Source organism: Rhinoraja longicauda, chromosome 7 (assembly GCF_053455715.1).
Source record: "Rhinoraja longicauda isolate Sanriku21f chromosome 7, sRhiLon1.1, whole genome shotgun sequence".
NCBI lineage: Eukaryota > Metazoa > Chordata > Chondrichthyes > Rajiformes > Arhynchobatidae > Rhinoraja > Rhinoraja longicauda.
The window spans coordinates 63,354,953-63,378,491 of NC_135959.1; the positions used below are offsets into that span (position 1 = coordinate 63,354,953).

General features: G+C 40.9%; 1 protein-coding gene across 2 annotated transcripts in view; it reads right to left on the reverse strand.

Annotated features, from left to right (window-relative positions):
• Nucleotides 1-22,755, reverse strand: part of maml2 (mastermind like transcriptional coactivator 2) — a 340,367-nt gene extending 317,612 nt beyond the window's left edge. For both annotated transcript variants that reach the window (XM_078402742.1, XM_078402741.1), the window contains exon 1: nt 21,328-22,755. In XM_078402742.1, the coding sequence (XP_078258868.1) occupies nt 21,328-21,642 (315 nt within the window). In that variant the 5' untranslated portion in view covers nt 21,643-22,755. The remainder of the gene's footprint in view (nt 1-21,327) is intronic.
• Nucleotides 22,756-23,539: the final 784 nt, after the last annotated feature.

Genomic DNA, 23,539 nt, shown 5'->3' on the forward strand with positions numbered 1-23,539 from the left:
TTAATGAATAAAAGATAGGTGGAGGCTCAAATAAATCACAAACACCAGCATGCACGAGATGGGCTGAATGACCCATTTCTGTGCTTCGGATTCCACATAATTCTAAGTACAATTGTCAGACCTGCAAGACAGTGCATCCATCAGTGGTGCACCAATTACCTGCACATCTGCAGCCCTGAGTTTTACACCATCCGTTATAAGGACGCAGCTAGAAGTGCAGGCATTTATCTGACAAGTTTAGTCGTTCAGAATCAGGCTATTAGCATATGCTACAAAAGGGGTTTGCAATGAAAAACGGAACAAATTATATTCACGACCATCACCCTTAACCAAAATTAAAAGGCAACAGCCTTTTTTCCATTTACGACAGATCAGCAAATATCAACTGGAAAGCTTTCAAGGTGATGAATAATCAACACTGGGACACGATGAAATGAATCAGGTTATATAACACTGGATTTTAAAAAGCTGAATATCATTCTCAGTGCAAGGATTGCCTTCAGCACAAAGCATTGCTTTTACACTTCATAAAATTTATAAGAAATAAACAATGTTCCCACCCCATACTGTAATAACAGTTAAAGGAATTGTTGCCCAAGGAATTCTTAAATTAAAATGATTCAAAGTGAAACATTTGTACAAGATCTTTCAGAGTAGTATAGCTAGGAGCTAGTTAACAGCAGAAACATAACCTCAGGGGTTCAAGTCATTTCTATGAAACGCTCGAGCTCTGCTCTTGTGGCTTTGTGTTACAAGGCTGGTGTCTCCCTCCTAGCTATCAATTACTGCATTCTCTATGTCACACACCACCCTCCATGCTGTGTTCTTTTGTGTCTAGGCAGCACAAGTTAGACCCAAAGAGACAGAAAGAGGAGTCATATGGAGCTGCTGCACTGTTCATGAAGCTGCCATTCTGTTCTTGCCTCATACAGATCTGCACAATGCTGACAATTTAAAGTTCAAGAAGTTATGTTACAGTTGTACAAGATGTTGGCGAGAATGCTTTTGGAGTATTGTGTTCCGTTTTGGTCACCCTGCTGTAGGAAGGATGCCTTTAAGCTGGAAAAAGTGCAGAGAAGAATTATGAGGATTTTGCCAGGATTCAGGGGCCTGAGCTACGGGGAGAGATTGGGCAGGCCAGGGCTTTATTCCCTGGAGTGGAGGCGGCTGAGAGATGATTTCATAAAGCTGTATAAAATCACGGGGGGAATAGATAGAGTGAATACACGGGTATCTTTTTCACAGGTTAGGTGAATCCATAACTAAGGTGAGAGGGGAAATATTTAACGGGAAACTGATCTGCAACTTTTTTTGTGCTGAGGGTGGCGAGTATATGGAACGAGCTGTCAGAGAAAGTAGTTGAGGCTGGTACAATGTGGACGTGCGTGGATAGGAAAGGTTTAGAGGGATGTGGGCCAAACACGGGCAAATGGTTCTAGGTTAGACGGGGCATCTTGGACAGCATGGACAAGTTGGGCTGACAGCCTGCTTCTGTACAACTCTAAGCTCCAGGGAATGGTGTACTTTAACTGGAGTCACAGCAGAGAAACAAATACATGAACACACATAGTAACCAACACACATAAACAAAAAGTCTTACAGCATTGAACAGTGCACAATCCAAGAGAAGTGTAGTTGCACTGAGCATTAACTCACTGCACCACCAACTAACAGGATTTGCTATTTGACCCAGGCCAGGCAGGTGAAAGCCGAGTAGCATCTACCAGATCACTTTGCAGAGGCAAAGAATGGACAAACCAGTTGAGTCTGAACAATAATTTTGTTATTTTCTAATTGCTGGGCCAGTTTAGAATGTTTATACTCGATTCCACTCATGACATCAACACAAAATGAGCCTGGGAAAACTCATGATGGAGGATAAGTTTTTAAATGCTCCAGTTATCTCCCACACAGGAGATTAGTGGGCAAAATTAGAGCACATGATATTGGGGGTAAGGTATTGACATGGATAGAAAATTGGTTGGCAGACAGGAAACAAAGAGTAGGAATAAACGGGTCCCTGTCAGAATGGCAGGCAGTGGCAAGTGGAGTGCCGCAAGGCTCAGTGTTGGGGCCGCAACTATTTACAATATATATTAATGATTCAGATGATGGAATTAAAAGTAACACTAGCAAATTTGCAGATGACACAAAGCTGGATGGCAGTGTGAACCGCGAAGAGGATGCTAGGAGGTTGCAGGGTGACTTGGACAGGTTGAGCGAGTGGGCAGATGCATGGCAGATGCAGTATAATGTAGATAAATGTGAATTTATCCACTTTGGCGGCAAAAACAAGGAGGCAGATTATTATCTCAATGGTGTCAGATTAGGAAAAAGGGAAGTGCAACGAGACCTGGGTGTCCTTGTACACCAGTCACTGAAAGTAAACATGCAGGTACAGCAGGCAGTGAAGAAAGCTAATGGCATGTTGGCCTTCATAAGGAGAGGATTTGAGTATAGGAATAAAGAGGTCCTTCTGCAGTAATACAAGGCCCTGTTGAGACCACATCTGGAGTATTGTGTGCAGTTTTGGTCTCCAAATTTGAGGGAGGACATCCTTGCTATTGAGGCAGTGCAGCGTAGGTTCACAAGGTTCATCCCCAGGATGCCGGGACTGTCATATGAGGAAAGATTGGAAAGACTGGGCTTGTATTCACTGGAATTTAGAAGGATGAGGGGGGATCTTATAGAAACGTATAAAATTATAAAAGGACTGAACAAGCTAGATGCAGGAAAGATATTCCCAATGTTGGGGGATTCCAGAACCAGGGGCCACCGTCTAAGAATAAATGGGAGGCCATTTAAAACTGAGATGAGAAAAAACTTTTTCACCCAGAGTTGTGAAATTCTCTACCACAGAAGGCAGCGGAGGCCAATTCACTGGATGAATTTAAAAGAGAGTTAGATAGGGCTCTAGGGGCTCACGGAATCAAGGGATATGGGGAGAAGGCAGGCAAGGGTTACTGATTGTGGATGATCAGCCATGATCACAATGAATGGCGGTGCTGACTCGAAGGGTCAAAAGGCCTCCTCCTGCACCTATTTTCTATGTTTCTATGTTATTCATCATTCGTAATACAGGTAGCTGAATTAAAGGAGACAATACCGTTCATTGCCTTTGCTAAGTTAGCTGATCAATGTAAGACAATGGAATTGCACTAAAGTCAGGTGTGGAGATATCAAGTGTGTAGGATGGAACTGCAAATGCTGATCTAAACCGAAGATAGACATAATGCTGGAGTAACTCAGCGGGACAGGCAGCATCTCTGGATAGAAGGAATGGGTGATGTTTCGGGTCGAGACCCTTCTTCAGACCGAGATATTGCTCAATATAAACTCAGCTCAGGTTATAAAGTATAAATTCAGAGCTTTAGATTTTCTTCCTTAATATCTCCTTGTGTGGCTGAGACAAATTTTGTGCACTCCCCTTTGAAGTGATGCAAGAATGTTGCTCCGTTAAATATGCTCTATTAATACAAATTGTTGCTGACATAGTGAAGCATTTCGGCACAGTTCCGATGAGCTCAGTGGCACAGGTCAAATCCATTGGGATCATGGCACTTGTGCAAGGATACTTTGTAAATTGTTATTCCTGTGATTTCATCGTTTAGGAGGAAGCCAGTTGTTTTGGCACAGATTAAAACAGAGTGAAACAAAAATGATATGAAAATGTATATCCAGATCTAGTAGGTGGGTGGAATTATAGCAAGTGCCCATTAGAACCTACCCATTCTAACATCTAACATTCAGCCTAACATCTTCATTAAGTAGCTTATTGCTACTTAAATTTCAAATTAACATTTACAATTTCAGCTAATCTTTGACGAATAGATTGGAGAAAATGCGAATGGGGGAAGCACACCACATTCCAAAGACAATACCTCTGCAAAGCATCCAGTAGGAAAATGGCACTTCAAATCAATGTGGAGCAACAGGTTGTATAAGAAAATAACTGCAGATACTGGTACAAATCGAAGGTATTTATTCACAAAATGCTGGAGTAACTCAGCAGGTCGTACCTCATATTTCGCCTGGGCAGCTCGCTGCCCAGTGGTATGAACATCGACTTTTCCAACTTTAGATAGTTCCTCTGTCCCTCTCTTCCCCTCCCCCTTCCCAGATCTCCCTCTATCCTCCTGTCTTCACCTATATCCTTCCTTTGTCCCGCCCCCCCTGACATTAGCCTGAAGAAGGGTCTCGGCCCGAAACGTCACCCATTCCTTTTCTCCCGAGATGCTGCCTGACCTGCTGAGTTACTCCAGCATTTTGTGAATAAATACCTTCAAATCAATTTGTTCATTTTTACAATACTCTCAGAAAAAAAATGCCACTGGACAGTGTGGAATCCAGCAATGTTTTTGCTCCGAATGACACAGTCGAAACATCAACTGGCGAACCTATTTCTCCCGTAAAGAAATTATTGCAAGAGCTCTAGTTTGCAGTTCTTCTGCTTTGCAATCAGATCTGCGCTTGTGTTTTCTGGTGGTGCTTTGAGCATTTGATGTGGCATTGATGTAGTCTCAGCCCTGCTTTCTCAATTCAGTAAAATCAGCACGTGACTGATGTTTAAGTTGAAAAGTGCCAGCTGATCCCCAATCTCCACTGAATGATTTCATCTCAGTCAAATTAGCAGCGTTGTTGCTTTGTGTGACCTCAATGATTTTGGAAGGTCAAAGGCATTTGCTAAGTCATTACCGTACATTCAACAGAGCAGGAAAAATTGGGTAATTGTTGGCGAACATAGAGTACCAGAATTTCTCTTATCACAATCACAATATGTACAGAAGATAGAACAGTGGCAGCCTTGGCTTAGTATTCTTGCCTCCCAGCAGAAGGTCAGATGGCATGATCTTGGCTCTTGGTCCATGCTAAGGAAATGCCGCCATTCAGGTAAAACATTACACTTGAGATCATGATGATATTTTCAGTATTCAGAGTATATATTATATAGCATTTCTCAAAAAGCAAACTTCTACATATGTTCTTCCCAACATTTATTCATAATTTTGGATTATTGAAACCATTTTATCACAATTCATCCTCTACGATATCATATCCTAACCCACACCATCAATTGTGTTCTTTCAGAACATCATGGTGATATAATTGGCAGACCCTTCACTGCATCTTAAAATATCTTTGAATCCTATATTTTACTGTTCTGCTGAAGGGGGCATTGATGTGAAATGTTAAATCTCTTTCTCTCTCCTCAGTTCAGTATCTCCAGCATTTTGTGTTTTTATTTCTGATTTCCAGAATTTTTTCCTTTTTGCTTTTTAAAAATTTCTTCATTGAAGTAAAGCACATCAACCCACGATGAAAATGTTGTGGCTGAAAATTAGAACGTTAAGCTTCCTCTGGGCAATTGCCATGATTCAGCCTACCTGTTTATATTCTTACAGATGTTTTCATATCATTTTTATTTCACTTTCTTTTGGTTTGTGGCACATCAACCTACACTTCCTCCTGCATGACTACATAACAGGAATGATGATTTTCAAAGTACCCTTACATAAATGCCACGATCTCAGTGGCCTTTATCTGTGACGCCGACTTCATTGGAATGGTGTTGGAATGCTTCACTAAACCAGTTCCTTCCTACTGTGTAGGAAGGAACTGCAGATGCTGGTTTAAATCGAAGATAGACACAAAATGCTGGAGTAACTCAGCGGGACAGGCAGCATCTCTGGAGAGAAGGAATGGGTGACGTTTCGGGTCGACACCCTACAAGCAGACTGACACTTATACAGACTTGTACTTATACAGCAACTTGAACAAATCAAAACCCTTGAGTCATTTCAGGGGAGAGTGAACAAATTTCAGAGCAAGCCACATAAAGATACATTATGAAAGAACTTACAATTAATTGGTTAGTTTTATTGAGCATTTTTTTTTAAAAAGTGGAAAATGGAAGAGCTTGATAGGTGTTGGAGGGGTGCTGGTAAAATTCCAAACCTTAGCATTTGGACATTTAAAGTGCAATGCCAAAGGTGCAGCAATTAAATTTGGGGATGAACATGAGTCGAGAAATTAAAGAGCACAAATATCTTGAGATAGTAAGATTTTGGGGTACTTGAAGGAGGCAGCACGGGGAAAGATGATTGTATAGATAAGAAAACAAGGAGAGTAATTTAAAGTCAATGAGTTTGTTAACCAGCAGAAATTGCAGAACAATGGAAGAATATCCCTATCACTTCTGGAAAGAGTGCCTGTTTGATGCCTCTGCAAAATAAAATAAATATTACTCCATTTACATATATCTATAAAAAAAAATGCTTGGCAGCTCAATATACATGGTCTCAGCTATTCATAATGGTCGCCAAAGATCCACCTCAATCAAAATGCTCAGCATCACCACTCCCTTCATTGGCTCGGAGCCTATCAACTTTAATGGCATTCTTCGAGTACGCTAATAAATTTAACATTCGGGCATCCCTCTCTGTTAGGGAATTGGGTTTCTACTAAGTAGAAAGTAATTAAAATATTTTCAACAGGCTCTGCGCATATCATTGCACCAACTGGGTTTCTCCAATTTGTGTCTCCCAACACCAAGACTGTCTTTACCTCATGCACAGTCGGTATGGCGGATCCATAAATTCTGAACCATATCTTTGAGACAACAAACGCACTAGGGGTCCAGATGCCAGCCAGGGCAGAGGCCGCATAACACGCAGCAAATCAAATCATAACAAAGATGTGGGATTATGAAATAAAATAATAACAATCACCTGGGGAGGTGCAAGGAATCAGTTCAGAGAATGAAAAATGGTTTGGTGGCCTACCCTTCCAATTATAGCCTGCTATACCCTCTCCATCAGAAGACAGCTGAGGAAAAGAACCAATCACACAAACCCATGGCCAGTACCAATGCACACTATGTAGAAAAACAGCAAAGGAAGAACACACAAAACCTGTGCAAACATTATTCATAATTCACAGAATTAAACACTTGAAGCACCTAGGACCAACAAATTAGAGCTAAAATGATTTCTTTAACCTTAAAAAGTAGGCTACGTTAAAGTAACTAACACAGATTTTAAAACTGACCACCAAATTTAATGGGATGATAAAGAAACTGTATGGTGTTTTCTGCATAGCTGCAGGAAGCCTCAGAGGCAAGTGAGAAGAATGGGCAAATATAGAAGATGCACTTCAATCTGGAAAGATGCCAATGTTAATGGTGAAAGGAAACACATCCCAATATGTAAGAGTTTAAATAGAACCGAGCGGGAGGATTTCAAAGAGCAAGCACAAAGCTAGCGGCACAACTTGACGAGGTCCTAGAAGAGGCCAAACAAACGTGCAGAAACATTTAACAAAATCAAACAAGGAGGTAATATCGAACATTTATTTTGGCAACTGTAAGTGATTTCTATGCAGTTTTGGACACCATTCTACAGTAAATCTGTTAATAGCATTCGCAAAAGAGCAATGTTTCATTGGGATAATCACAGGGATATAAGTTTACAATTGGAAATAGAAATTAGAGAGCATCGTTTTTTTCGTCCACAGCGGGTGAAAGATCAGGATTATGAGGCAAGAGTGGCATTTATTTCACTGGTTTGTGAGATGAAAGAGCACTTCAAAATAATCACAATGGGTAATTAAACAATTAGGTTCTCCCCTGTTTTGAAATAGAACTGTCAAGTTATTTTAAAAGAGATTCACATTGCTGAAAACAAGATTTGTTAAAGTCAAGGGGAGTATGAGGGAAAACAGGATCAAACTAGAGGCTTGTTTGGGGAAGTCATTCATGCATAACTCCAAGGGCTGTCTCAGTACTGCACCATAACACGATAGCTCTCTACAGATAAGGGAAACGTTAAAATCAGTATTAAGCTAATGTTTGTGTCCTTCTAGATTTAGATTTTTTTAGATTTAGAGGTACAGTGTGGAAACAGGCCCTTCGCCCCACCGAGTCCGTGCCGCCCAGCGATCCCCGCACATTAACATTATCCTACACACACTAGGGACAATTTTTACATTTGCCCAGTCAATTAACCTACAAACCTGCACGTCTTTGGAGTGTGGGAGGAAACCGAAGATCTCGGCGAAAACCCACGCAGGTCACGGGGAGAACGTACAAACTCCGTACAGACGGCGCCTGTAGTCAGAATCGAACCTGAGTCTCCGGCGCTGCATTCGCTGTAAGGCAGCAACTCTACCGCTGCGCCACTGTGCCGCACTATTTTTCAATTATTTTGAGAATTTCTCAAGAATATCTCAAGAATTTCAATTATTCATAATATAGTGACAGAGCATGGACTAACACCAAAATTAATAGACTGATCCAGGTTGGTGTAACTGTGCATTGCAGAAAAATTCATCAACTTTGGCTGCAATGGTGTTCTGAGAAAGAATGACAGCACTACATGGTGTGGTAATAGGTCATAAAGATCAGAAGGTCTTCTGAAGAGAGAGAAAGAGCACAAGAGCAATTGCCTTCCTTTGTGCGAACCAAAGAGGGCTGCTGGAAAATGCATCTGCAAAGTTAAGCTGAATATAGAATCCACATGCATTGTGCTGCCCTGACGACTTCAGTATTTAAACTCCACGTGTGAAGAATGGCTACGGGCATCAAACAGTGTGAAACATCTGCTGGAAGTTTGGATGCCTGGTCATGGAGAAGATTGAGCCCTGCAATAATCCTTAGTCTATTTGGTCAGTTGCATCCCCCAATGGCAACATTACACAGAGCGCGCACTTTTAGAAAAGAGGTGAGGAGTAACTTCTTTAGTCAGAGGGTAGTTCATCTGTGGAACCATCAGTGGATATTTTTCAGGCAGAGATAGACATATTCTTGATTAGAACGGGTGTTAAGGGTTATGGGGAGAAGGCAGGAAAATGGGATTAGTTGGTAAAGATCAGCCATGATTGAATGGCGGAGTAGACTCAATGGCCTAATTTGACTCCAATAACTTGTGAACTTGTACACTCAATGCCTTAGTGAACAGTGGTGGAAAGCCACATGCACCTATGCAACTGAGAATCTGTGTCATTGCCCTGGGTTGGGGGGAGGAGACAGACGAATGGTGAGGATTTCACTGCAACTCTTTGTTTTCAAGGTGAAAACTCAAAGAAAACTATTCACTGTGGCACAATGCTACAACACATTGGGATTGTTTGCCAAAGCATTATGGTTATACTCCTCATATGTATCCATATTAAGAGTATAACATGATGATAAACTGTCCAGTTACAGGATATTTATACTAAGGCACATTATTAACCTACTCTGCAAAATGAGAAAGTATTCCTGAATTACTTATCTGATGTAGCAATCATTCGGTTACAATCAAGCCTCAACACCTTTGCTGAGGAATCACTTTAACATACTCCCCAGATTAGGTTCCACTTGTCTATTCTTGCCAACAGTTCCGAGGGGTCAAGTTTCTAAACTTTGCTCTGGTGTAACTGCACTTTGTGAGCGTCTGCCACAATATCAAAGCAACTTTACACCAAAATGGCTTTTGCTTGAACCTGCACAAAGCAAATGAACTACTACATTCCCTTACAAATCCAAAAAACAGGTTCCTCCGTGTGGCTGTTTATTATACAGTGGGACGGTTTGCTGATTGTCTGATGTCTACAGCTACCAAACAGTTTAATAATGTGAATAAGTTCCATCAAGAGACAAACTGCAAGTCGAACTTTCACAGGTGGACACAGTTCATTGCTTGCAATAATCCTGATGGCCATTAATTAGCATGTCACAAGGTATCTACTGACTACGTCTCTGAATTATTTATTACATTTGTCCAGCATTTGGAGATGTGCAAATGACAAGACTTCCACTTGCTACAGCACTGCTGCAATTTCCATTTTACTTGAAGTAAAATGTTGAATGGGCATACATTTGACTAATTCAAATGTATGTGCATTAGGAGAAGACTTGCATCAATTACTGCAAATGTATCTGAAAATGAAAATGATGGAAAGACTTTAACGGCTACTAGCTCAGGGGGAGGTTCGAAAATCAGCCCTACATTTACAACATCAAAAAAAAAATCATTATTTTGAATGCTTTTAAAGTGCTGCTAAATGCAAATGGTCATGCAATATCCAGGACAGGGGGAGCGAGGTTGAAGGTTCTTGCATACAAACAGACAAAATCACACTTGTGACATGCATTAAATCAATACAGAATAAGGGGACGGGAGAAGCCGAGAATGTCACCAACAATAGCATGCAAAAATATGTGTGTAGCTGTGAATAGATAATAAAGAACATGGGCTATTTAATATAGAATAAAAAATGAAAGTCCATGTAAATATCTAATATTGTTACATTCTGGGGCATAATTTTCAGAAAATTATAACTGTAATCTGTAGCTGGCTAATTTTCATTTCTTTTAGGATTCGCGGGATGCAAAACATATGTCCAGATGGGGGACTGGATAAGATCACTTTTTATTGTGCAGCCATTCTCTTTAGACGGGGGAAGATACCTTATGTATAAATCATCAGGAAATACAAGATTACAACACGTGGAACATCTTTTAAAACAAAAGTGAAAACAGGGGTGACATTTACATTTTAAAATATTGTAAATGGAAATTGAAACTTTGATTAGACTAAATTCACCAAAATCAAATTGGATTTCTCGTGTTAAACCAGTTAACTGCTCTCTACAACTGTTTGTAAACAACCCATTTCGAATAGATACAGCCATCAACTTCAAAGCAATGGATTAAAATGTCCAAATGTGGAAAGCAACGTCCTAGATCAAAGATGGACACGAAATACTGGAGTAACTCAGCGGGGCAGGCAGCATCTCTGGAGAGAAGGAATCGGTGATGTTTCAGGTCGAGTCCCTTCTTCAAACCTAGACCCCCTCGGCCAGATTGTCCAAGATCATCCTGTCCCAAAAGAAGTTGGCAGCACATTTCAACATATCCAATATTAAGATGCGACCACAGACAATTGCCATCTGAGTCACGCCAGTTACATTCACAATAAATCCATCAATTTGATGTATCCTAAAAGAGGAAACTGGTTCACAGGATAAAGTGTGTGAATGGATACCAAGCAGAAACTAAATCAGAGAAAGATAGTTATTAGATCAAGATCATTAAAGTTAAGTCTTATTTAGGAGTCTTGCCTTTTGGAAACAAACAGTACAGAAATAAGCAACCTAGGTGGATTTAGAAATGGGGCATCAGTGTGCAATGGATGAAAGAGCAGCCACTGATGATTAATTTTAAATGTTGTTATATGTTAATCTGAGGAATGTAGGCAAATAATCTTCAATTTTTACGTTATTTTTTTTCTACTTCATACCCACCATGTCTGGATATATCTACAGGAGGTTCAAAAATAGGTTAAAACCAATTATTTGAAGAGATTTAAATGCATGTCAACAAATGTAATAGATTAATGTGTTGTAGTCCCCCACCTGGAGTAGTGCAGGAGACAACACTGGAGCTGATTTTAACAGAGGCCTTTGAAACAGTGTTTTCTGAGTGAAGCTCACTAATTTGCTCTGGTATTTCACTTGGTGTCAAAAGATCCAAACTAAACAAACAGGCCTTCAGCTTTCCACAGCTTCAAAGCAGTCAGTGTGGATGCAGATGGACAAAGCTACTGCCCGTAGCTTGTAGAACAATCCGTGCACCCTACAGATGGCGCTTTACTCCCCCCCAAACAAGGCAGTAAAATCATGCTGGATAAGTTGACTCAGAAAACTTACAGCAGTTTTAATAAAAATAATTCAAATGCCTCTCACATATGTGTTGGACATAGCAATGTGAAATAGCTGAAGGCAATAGGTTTGGGCACTAAACAGAGGTAATAGTGGTGTTTGGAGTACAAATATTACAATGCATTCTGGCCTGCTATCTTCTCTTTATTTTCACATTAATGAGATATCTATATTGACACGGCCCAAGTCACAAACCAATGGCTAAGCATTTATTTTTCCTGCTTCCAAAAAACTTTCGGCAGATAGTCAAGAATACAGAAAGAAGTACTTTAGTTGTAAATGACCTTTACCCCAGATTTCCTTTCCTCTGCTCGAATACACGACCACAAATACTGGCAAACCCTCATTATTTCATTCAAGCAAATATTTCTTTTCTGAAGATCTGGAAAAAGTGTCCACATACTAATAGGTATGGGCCTCGAAACCATTATGTGGCAATCCAACATCAAGTTTAAACATATTCCCACACTATACAGGATCTATTCCTTCCAGGCCAGAGACATTTAAGGCAATTGTACACATTCAACTATCACTTCAACTGAGACCAGCTGTTTAACATGGATTAAGAATCAAATCTCGGGCCTTTTGGTTATGTGGCTCAGCTACACACTTCCTTTATCAATTGAGTCATTAGGAGGTGTTACAACTGCATTCCTAATCTCATAAAAATATGGTATAACCAGCTGTCATTTCACTCTTAGGCCTGTCAGCTTAATTTAGCCAACACCAAAATCTTAAGCAGTAATCACTCATGTAAATAAGTGGATGTAAATTACTGAAAAGACAAAACGACACCAAATTAGCCATTTATGTTTGTACATTCAATTAAGAAGATTATATTCATATGTAACAGGAAGAATTAGCTCAAAGGGCATGTATGTGATTAGATACTATGAAATTAAATAGGAGGCACTGTTTTTGACAATAGCTTAATTACACACCTTCTCACATTTGATCAAGACATTCAATGTCAAAATATATTTTAACATAAGATATAAATGAATCATGTAACCTTTTCATATTATTTATGGGATATGTTGGGCGTTCATCTTTTGTTATGGTGATTAAATCCTTCATTGGAAAACATTAATAAATTATTTTTCACATTTGTCTCATCAATGCAGAGTTTAGTATGAAGCTACGGAATAATTTTCTATTCTGGACACTTCGCTGTCGTGCGCCAATAGGATGAACAAACTCATCAGGAAGGCTGGCTCCGTCCTGGGGGCGGAGTTGGATTCATGGGAGGTGGTCTTGAAGGGGATGATGCTCCTCAAACTGCGGAGCATCCTGGACGATACAGCTCACCCCCTCCATGACACACTGGTCAACCTGAGGAGTACCTTCAGCAACAGACTGGTTCCACCAAGATGTAGGAATAGGAATACTTTATTGTCACATGTGACTAGGCACAGTGAAATTCTTTGCTTGCATACACAATGATAAAAAATGGCAGCCACCCATGGCGCTGACAAAGTTACAAAGCACGCCGGCTCCTCCTTTTGTCCCCCACCCCCCCCCCCAACAGTTTCCCCACGCCAGGTCCCCATTGTCCTTTGTCCCCCATCCCCCCTATTATCCATTGTTCTCCCCCCACCTCCCTCACGGCAGTCCCCCCCACGCCGCGTCCTCCATTGTTCTTCCCCTCCCTCCCGGTGGTCCCGTAGCACAGAACGCCACAGAACATCCTTCTTCCATGTGGCTATCAAACTGTACAACTCCTCCCCCTTCTGTCGTGGGCTAGACTGACCCCCCACCCCCTCCCCCCCTCCCCAATCTTTGCACATCCCCAATCCTTTCCACTCGTCACTTTCATGCATTCACGTATTTTGTGTTTTATGACTGTTGGCAGATCAATTTCCCTCCTGGGATAAGTAAAGTTCTATCGTATTGTATCATATCGTAGTATAATCATCAGCAACACTCAGATTATGCCCAACTGCAGAGATAAAGCTCCCTCTATTTCAAATATGCTGAATATCAATCTTTTATTTTATTTTAAACTGGCTGTGAACTGGCTCAACAAATGTAACCAATGGCTAACAGCCAAGAAGGGCAAAGAGGTTGCAGGCTTGATTGCTTCTCCCTTCTACTACATTGGGGCCCAAGGAAAGGCGGACATTCTCAGATACAAAATTACTTATAGGTGGTTGGTGCTTGTAAAACCACACCATGAGAAGATGTCTACGCCTCTCCGAGAGCAGGAAAAGTAATCATAACATTGGACAAGTACATGGATAGGAAAGGTTTATAAGGATATGGACCACAAGCGGCCAAATGCTTAGCTGAGGTATCTTGTCAGCATGAACGAGTTGGGCCAAAGGGCCAGTTTCTATGCTGTGTGCATCTATGACTAGGAATCCAAAAGCAGATAAAACCATCATAAGCTCAGGTTGAACTGGATTTAAGAGATGTTCCCGGGGTGAAGAGACATTGAATGATGATTTTCTACCAATCATTGATCTTAGTCAAGCTGTTGATGGCAATAACCAAGTATTGTCAGAAAATTGAAGAAGTAGCAAGAACTTGGAATGAGGCACGTGTAAAACAAAAGCTCTTTATGATTCTGAGAAACCAAATAAACCTGCAATGTCACACAAACCCCCTCATGAGGTCCAATCTATGTTACCTACACAAATACCATGCTGGATGGAACAGATTATTTGTTGCAGTATTAAACAATTAATGTTATATATAGCTCTAGATATAAAATTATGGGAAAAGCTGTCAGACCGTTATCTAAATTCAATGAATTGGCTTTAAAAGATCTGGTGGAAATGCTTTGATTACAAGTAGAACTCCAGCACAAATGCCACTTCTTTGTTTTCAACACAGCATCTTACAGCAGGAGTTCTTCAGGACAGTATAAAATAACCAATGCCAACACCTTATTACCTCGACAAAGTTCATCTTTACTCTGGATAGATTTACTAAAGAGATACCTATCTGCTTGCAGTACAAGCCAATTGGCTTTATGGTGACCTCCAAATGGAAAACATTTAAACAAAATAAAAATATCATGTAACATTCATGTTAGTCTTAACAGACTACCATTGATGTCAAGTTATTTACACAGGTGTTGCATCAGTATGAAAGTCAATTTCAAAACTTTTGTTGGCTGGTATTTTGAAATAAGAATTGTACCTAGGTGGTTAACTGCTCCATCTTACCCATCATTTACTCCTTTGTAATAATATCTAGTCACTTAAAATAAAATGCACTAAGAAAAAACAAATAAACGAGGGACTTTATTGAGATTCAAATAGGGTAAATACAAACAGAAGACCCCCTGAAAATTATCAAACACAACTGAAAAAAGCTTGCAAGCCAATAATTTAGAGATATGATTGCCTGGATTTTGTGGCCAAAAGGGAATTAACAATGCGAACCACTGATACCAAAATAAATTGCCCATCAAGGTGTATAAACTCCTGTGGAATGGGCTTTCCTTTTTTCACATCAGATGCTGCCAAGTGTGACATCAAAGGGAGCCATGTTGACCAGCAATTGGGATGTTACTGAGCCAAGTGAGCAACCTACCTCGCTGAAGAATACTCTGAGAGAATGAAAATGAATTATTTAAATTAATATCGTACACATTTTAATTCTGTGCTAAATTAAAAAATATTGAATATACACACAAGATTAAGAAATGCCTCTTTAAAGAATTTTTAAAAATAAAATAATTGCATCACAGGATATTATCTGATGATTCATAAAAACATAAAATCAGTTTCTTTTTAATTGAAGGGCTTTGAAATTTGTTGTCGTAAATATTACATAAAATACATTTATAAACTTACACCTTATGCAATGAAAGATAATATTGTGAGGACATTTGACAGTGAGAACACTTTGTAAATGCATGAAATTATCATTATTTAGCTAATTTTCATTCATTGCAGCCGAATCACAGACAGGAACTTTGGGATTTCCGCTTCAGCATAAACATGCGCAGGAATCCCGCAATTGCTGTCAGTTTCATGGTGTGAAGATATCCAATGATATCAGTTTCACTGCCTTTCAACTATAGGTTCCAGGCCTCTGTGGAACAAAACCAAACAGCGAATGTTTGATTCAAGTTGATCTCAAATCTAGGTTAATAAATAATTTCCAAACAATAATCTGATTTCACACATGGATTAACACTCCAAAGATATTTGGCAAATCAATTATTTTTTATTCTAATTATTCAATAACTTAAAATCAGATTCAACAGGTCGAGATTTTTTGTTGTTGTTGCTATATCAAATTTGATAAAATAGGCATTGTTATAATTGGAAAATTCTTCATGCAACATTTGGTGCAACTAACACAAACAGTAAAACACGTTCTCGCATAATATAATCTGGAATATTGTTCGACAAGCCAAGTGAGTGAAAACAAGTTTTTCTTTACAGATGCCTTTGTTTGTACTGCAATTTTCCAGCTCATCATGTTCCATTAAAGATTATTGATTGTTTTTTCCAGTGGTACTCTTTTATTTCAGCTCGCATTCCCCCCCAAAAAAGAGATTCTAACATATTAATATGATAACACTGTAGGGAGAGGTAGGTCCAGCTAATATTCATTGTACATTTTGGATCAGCAGGTAAGCAAGCTTTCATTCAAACCTATTGTGTAACCTAAATTAACACGTCACACAGTCTCAAAATAACACAATGTCTTTCACAGCATTCTACTTTGGATTATGTTATAAGCTACAACAGTCAACTTGTTAAAGATATTTGAAGTTCCCTCTCTAGAAATTCAGCCCTGTTCTGTAGCAACTTCACAGACCAAAGTCCAGTTCCATTATGCAACTGAATTTCAAAAACTATGTCCAACCTGGTGTCATTGTCACAGAACACTTTTTAGTAGGACAACAGGAATTAATTTCTAATCACCCGCATTTCAACGTGAAGAGCACAGAGAAATCCTCTTGTCTGCATAACTCCTTCAACTAAAATAGGTAACTTAGGGTGCAAATTAGTTGTAATGTTTATATACAAGTTAATGGCTTCTAAAAGTAGTACAATGAATTACGTTTTCAAAAACACTGGGCAAATACCAGGTCTCTCTGTTCTTAATGCTTTCAAGAAATAAAACAAACACCATCACCGACTCCTATAACTAGAACTAATTTACGAACTTGCAAAAGTATTTACTTTCTGCCGGATGTCATAATATGTGCAAAATAAGCTATGCATTTTTAAACTGATGTATTTGCTGGAATTTGAGGACCATTTAGAACGGAGATGAGGAAGAACTTTTTCAGTCAGAGAGTGGTGAAGGTGTGGAATTCTCTGCCTCAGAAGGAAGTGGAGGCCAGTTCGTTGGATGCTTTCAAGAGAGAGCTGGATAGAGCTCTTAAGGATAGCGGAGTGAGGGGGTATGGGGAGAAGGCAGGAACGGGGTACTGATTGAGAGTGATCAGCCATGATCGCATTGAATGGCGGTGCTGGCTCGAAGGGCTGAATGGCCTACTCCTGCACCTATTGTCTATTGTCTATTGACTTTGCTAGAATCACACAGTGCAACTAAAATGTTGAGCATGTGATTTGATTTATTTCAGCATGATTAACCTTTCACCCAGACTGATACCATGGCTTAAACAACTAAATTTGCATAAAAGAAAAGGCTGCACAAATTTGCTTTGCATCAACTTACTATGATAAAGGAGGCGGCCTTTCAGTGCACTGGATCTATGCCAGCTCTTCGCAGAACAACCCCATTCACCTGAAATAGACACAACAAACTGGAGTAACTCAGCAGGACAGGCAGCATCTCTGGAGCGAAGGAATGGGTGACATTTCAGGTCGAGACCCTTCTTCATATTCACTCTGAAGGGTCTCGATCAGATTCAGTCTCGACCCGAAATGTCACCCATTCCTTCTCTCCAGAGATGCTGCCTGTCCTGTTGAGTTACTCCAACTTTTTGAGTCTATCTTCGGTTTAAACCACCATAATAATAATAATAATATAATCCTTTATTCGTCCCACACTGGGGAAATTTACATCATCTGTAGTTCCTTCTTACACAATCCCATTCACCTTCTCTTTATTTCCCTGCACCCCTGAACTGATGTACAGCACTTTGGTCAACGTGGGTTGTTTTTAAATGTGCTATACAAATAAAATTGACTTGACTTGACCTGCAATTTATTCTCACTCACATGTCTACCAATTCCCCTCAGAATCTATTAACCCTTACTCATTTGTTATATTTCCTTACAACACAAACTGACACCATTCTGGCTATCAGAGAAATCCCACCAGTCCCACTTCCCATTCATCTACTGGCAATGTGTCTAACTCATCCCATTAACTCTTCCTCCGATTTTCCTGCCACGCATCAACACCAGGAGCAATTAACAGCAGCCAATTTACCGACAGACCTGTACATGTTTGGGAGAGGGAAATAACCAGTGCAACTGAGAAAAACCGATGTGGTCACAGGGAGAATATGCATATTTTACAAAAACAGCACTGAAGATCAGAATTCATGCCAGGACTTTGGAGCTGTGTAGCCATAGAACTATTTGCTCTGTCTCCATAAGAGTAAATCCGGGAAACATTCTTCACTTAAAAGGCAAGAGGCAGTATGCATTTTTTCTCGTCTCAGAGGGCTGTGGATGCAGTCATTTTTTTTTTTAAACCTCAGTTGTTTAATATTTACAGTCATCAAGACATACTTCTGGATCTGGTAAGATTATTCCAAACACACTTTTCTCCTTTACAGAGAAAGTCCCTAAACGCTCTCTTTTTCCAATTTGTTATCTGCATGATAATGATCTAGATTTCTTTCAAACTGGTGTCCTCATACTCCTTTTACCAGATGCTTGTTACTTAAGTCACACAGAAATAACCACTATCACGACTCGCTATATTGAATGTTGTCATTACGATTTAAGAATTGAATGATGTGGATGATATATTTTCACTCTTTAGCCACCTAACTGTGTAAAATTAAACTGCAGTACAATATTGTTGACTTTCTCCTGAATTAGCATTGCAAAATGTTAAATCAGAGGAAGGAAGGACTGCCTTGAGTTGAGCAAAAGGAACAAGACCAATGGTCTTATGGTTACAGGTCTACCACAGGTGGTAGGAGTGGTGACAGTGATTTAGGGTGATAAGTTATCACACAGCTATCCTGTTAAAAGCACAAAGAATTTTCACTTAAGCATGTTTTTTTCGCGTGGTGTTGATCCCATGCCTTAAAGAAGCCATTGTCAACAGTACGTAAACACACAGATACAATTCTTGCTCTTAATGTTTATTTACTTTCTTCTTATTCTTAAATCGTTTCCCTGTTTATAAATTAAAACATATGTTATCTGCTGTGAAAAGTGTAAATAAACAGTTATTTTTAGAAAATGATTTTTAATTACTTAACAATATAGAAACAAATAACTGTGAGCAAGATCAAGGTTGTAATTCAATCAAAGCATTGAATTACAGTTTATAATTAGATTCAATTTCAATCCGAGATGTCTTCATAGCTTATGAATTGTAGCATTGTTTAAATACACACACTTGCGTGTGCACTCAGCACACACACCCACACACACAAAATCCTAATGGCTCATAAAGAAGGCCCGTAAAAAAAAAGTGCAGATGGACTTCAAAATTTTAAGTTAGTCAAGAGATTGTCAAAGTTGCAAAGAAAAAAGCAATATTTATAGCAGCAATTTCCACATGGCAGGAGGCATATTTGTTTCAGGGGAACGAAGTTCAGAGTCAGGGAAATGAGGGAGATAAACAGTTTGGTGCACATCTTAAAAGCATCTTCAGCCAGCCAATAATGGTGTTTTCTTGTGGGTCATGTTAACAACCAGCCATCCTTCCTCTGACATCACACAACATTCTTCACTGAGCACGAGAGACTTGCAAGGTGGCATCCACCACGAATGGCCCAGAAGGAGTAGAGGTCAAGCTGTCACTTGTTTGCTTCCTCTCACACCAGGAGAGAACAGCAGTGACACCAACACTCGGTGGTGTGCGGCCTGGAAGAGGGTTCTGGGTTTCCCATCTTGGAATCGCACGTGCTGGCAGGGTGGGCTGACTCTCTGAAACAGACAGTGTGCAATGCCCATCATTTGTCCTGCGCTCTATGACCATGCACTGAACAGAGAGTCTTTGTGTGACTGAGATAAAGTGTGCAAAGTGAAAGGAGCAGCACTCAGCACTGGCTGTCTACATCAAAGAAATTGCCGAACGCTGAGAATTCTGCAATTTCTGCAAAAATCACAATTGAGAAATTAATCCAGAGTGTAGCTATGGCAATGCCAAATAACAAAGACCCTGGTTTGATCTGTTTTCTTTTCTCAGCCACGAGTTGCCACACAATTGGCCTCAGTTCTTCCACATCATGGAAGGCAAATGTACAACTGGGTTACAAATCACTACCTGGTAACCCCTGCTGAAGTGCAAACACAAGGACACCAGGATAAGATGCAAGAATGGTGCACCCCTTGGCTGCCAGTTACATATTTGCTGGCACTTGTTGGCAAAGCTCGTATTAATAACCAAAACTGAGTAACCCAGAGAGCAACTGGCACCTATAGAACTACATTCCACAGTTAGGATCAATATTCTCACAAGAAGTGGGACACACAAGAAAACGAATGTAGAAAGAGATACAGCAATATCTTTCTCACAATAGCATGGCTCAAAGAACAGACACACCATTGTCAACAAGTTTTAGTCCAGCTCAGGCACTAAGCATTCACAAATGTTTGCACCGACTCAGACACTTATCTTTCATACACAAACACAAATGGATAATAATAATACAAATGGATAGCTGCAAACTATCTGCAAAGCAACGATACTACAATTTTAATTTAGGCAATGCAAATCAGCCCTAACCTAAAATAATACATCTTTATTTTCCTAAGTGCCGTTTGTAATTCTGTACAAGAAGCTGCCAGTGACTGTTATTCAAAACTACAATTGAAAACATCAACATCTTTCTTGAAATCAAAGCAATTCTTTTCCTAATGGCAATTAACCATTGAAATAAGGAAAGGTGACTTCTTAGCCAATTCATAAGTTTTGAGTGAGCAGATTCAATTTATTGATCACACGTCTGGTCTGCTATTTCTTCCAATGAGATGTAAGGGTCATTCAGTTCAGCCAAGGCTGGCTTTCTCTATGCCAAAGAGTGAACCCTCCACACAGGTCACAGCTTATTATTTCACAAAAGAGATAAGGAGACCAATAGATAACACTTTGGGGAACTTTAAATAAGTTAAAATGTAATACCTTAGCTGTGATGCACAAGGCCATTTTTAAAAGAGGGAGCATTTTCAACATTGCTATGAATTTCTCGAGATTAATCCATAATTGTTACAATTGTTCACAATTTCATGCAAATCGTTTTCAGAAAGATCCATTCAAAAAGCTGGAGAAATCAAATCAGTTTTAAGGCACACTTTTCAAAGTCTCATAACACATTTTGGGGGGAAAAATTAGCTGCTGACCCCAAACCAAATTCTTCTGAACAAAAACAACAAAGGGAATTCCAAACTCATCACCAAAACGTGTCGTTGCCTCCCCCCCCCCCCCCCCCCCCCCCCAAGCCAGCAAAACACCTCCCCTTTAGAGATAAGGAGGCAAAAGTAAAGCGAGTGAAGAACTTACAGCGATCAGAGTGAGATTCCTGTGCTCGGTCGATGCGTTAGGTCCTGCGGGCTGGTCGCTATCACAGGTTTTGGGGGCACGGTTGCTGTCGTGCTGATGCTGTTTAGCTTTCGGGGTCTTCTTGCTGCGTGTGTCCAGGTACTTCTGGTGCAGGGCGAGTTTATTCCTTCGCTCCTGCTCAATACGCTGCGGCTGGTTCTGCTCGTAGCGGACCTGGCAGACTGCATGGTGCCGGCGACACAGCTCAATCCTCTGCCTCAACCTCTCCACGATTGCGCTGTGCTTCGGGTTTGGGGGCATGTTGTAATCCCCCATCCTAAGATCCTCACAACACACTACCTTGCCAACTTTCTCGCCTTTCTTGTGCGTGGTTTTTTTTGTTGAACCTCGGAGAAATAAATTGCAAGGTTCGTAGATATTTAAACAAAAAAAAAGTCTTGGTCCTTGTTTGAATCCAATCAAAATCTCAACAGACACATTTCGGACCCTTCAATGCACTTCCTTCAAGGCGACCGAAATCCATTTTCCACTGTGTTACGGTTATATCCCTTCAATGCTCGCAAATGGTGAGACGCTCGCTCCCACGGATACTTTCTCTCTCACAACCAAGGCAGGAGGGCAGGCACAGATTGTCCCTCTTCGTCCACACAACAGAGAGAGAGTGAGAGAGAGAGAGAGTGTGGAGGAGGAAAGGGAAAAAAACTACTGGAGAAGGGGGGAAAACGTGCAGGAAGGAGAGAGAGAGAGAGAGAGAGAGGGGGGAGGAAAGAAAGAAAACTACTCGAGAAGGGTGGGAAAATGGGAAGGGGGATGAGTGAGAGAGAGAGAGAGAGAGAGAGAGAGGAGAGGAGAGGGTGAGAGAGAGAGAGAGGGGAGAGGGGGTGAGAGAGGAGAGAGGGATGAGAGAGAGAGGAGAGGGGGTTAGAGAGGAGAGAGGGGGTGAGAGAGAAAGAGAGGGGGTGAGAGAGAAAGAGGGGGTGAGAGAGGGGGTGAGAGAGAGAGAGAGGGGGTGAGAGAGAGAGAGGGGGAAGGAGGGGGAGAGAGAGAGAGAGAGAGAGGGTGGGAGAGAGAGAAAGACAACACACACCACCACCACACACACACACACACACTCGCACAAAAGTCTTCAGGAAGAACAGACGCCGCGGAAACTTGGCGAGAAGCGCCGGGCAGCTGCGGGGATCGTGCAGGCGATGCTGTCCACGGCCATCCAGAGGTGGGGTGGGCAGGGGTGTGTGCAGGGCTGGCGGCACCGTCTGCGCTCTGACTCCGGGCTACTGCTACTGCCGCCGCCGCCGCCGCCGCCGCCGTCTGCAGCCTCCAAGCACCCAGCCCGCTCCGCTCTCCTCTCCTCTCCTCTCCTCTCTCCTCACATCACATTGTGTGGTGTGTGTGTGTGTGTGGGAGAGAGAGCAAAGCCAGCAGGCTCTCCCCTCCACACAGACTAGCGGAACTATACCGCCACTGCCTGAGTAAACAAGGGAATGGAAAGGAAAATAAAACCACAGGCTCCAAACACCAAACAAAATGGGCGAAGCGGCACATTTGTTTATGAATTTTTTATTATTTTTTTGGGGGGTGGAAGTGCAAAGGCGGCTGATTCATTGAAAAGAAAAGTCAGCCTCTAAGTACAGCTCAGTGCAACTGCTCGGCTGGCTGGCGGGACCGAGTCCTCTCCTTGTTTCACCATGAAGTTTCTCCACAATTTGGCGTGGTTTTCTCTTTTTTTTTGTGGACTGAGAAAGTTATTGAATGGGAACGCTTCTGTTCCTCTGGAGTGAATCTAATTCCACTAACTCCTCGGCCAAATTAGAGGAAGTTTTTGCCTTTTGTTGTTAAATGTTTCACGTCCTGTGCGATTGGAGAGATGCAATGGACACACCATGTCTTGGAAAGACTATGTAGTAAATCCAGTTGTAAAACAAAAGACTATGTTATGAGTCCAGCAACAGTCTTATGCCTGACATGCTTCATGTCACAACACAGGCCTCTCACTCGGGTGCGTGGGTCCATTCAGGTTTATATGAAGTATAATCAAAAAACTCCCTTTAATATGTTTTTTTAAAAATCGTTGTTTGGTTCCTGTAACTGTTCACTCTCGTCACAGCCATCCGTGCTGTCGCAGTCAATGAAGAACGTCTGTCAACAACCCAGTGAGATGGATAAGCAGTCACCATCGGCGAGGAAGCACCTTCTTTGCCTCTCAGCACAG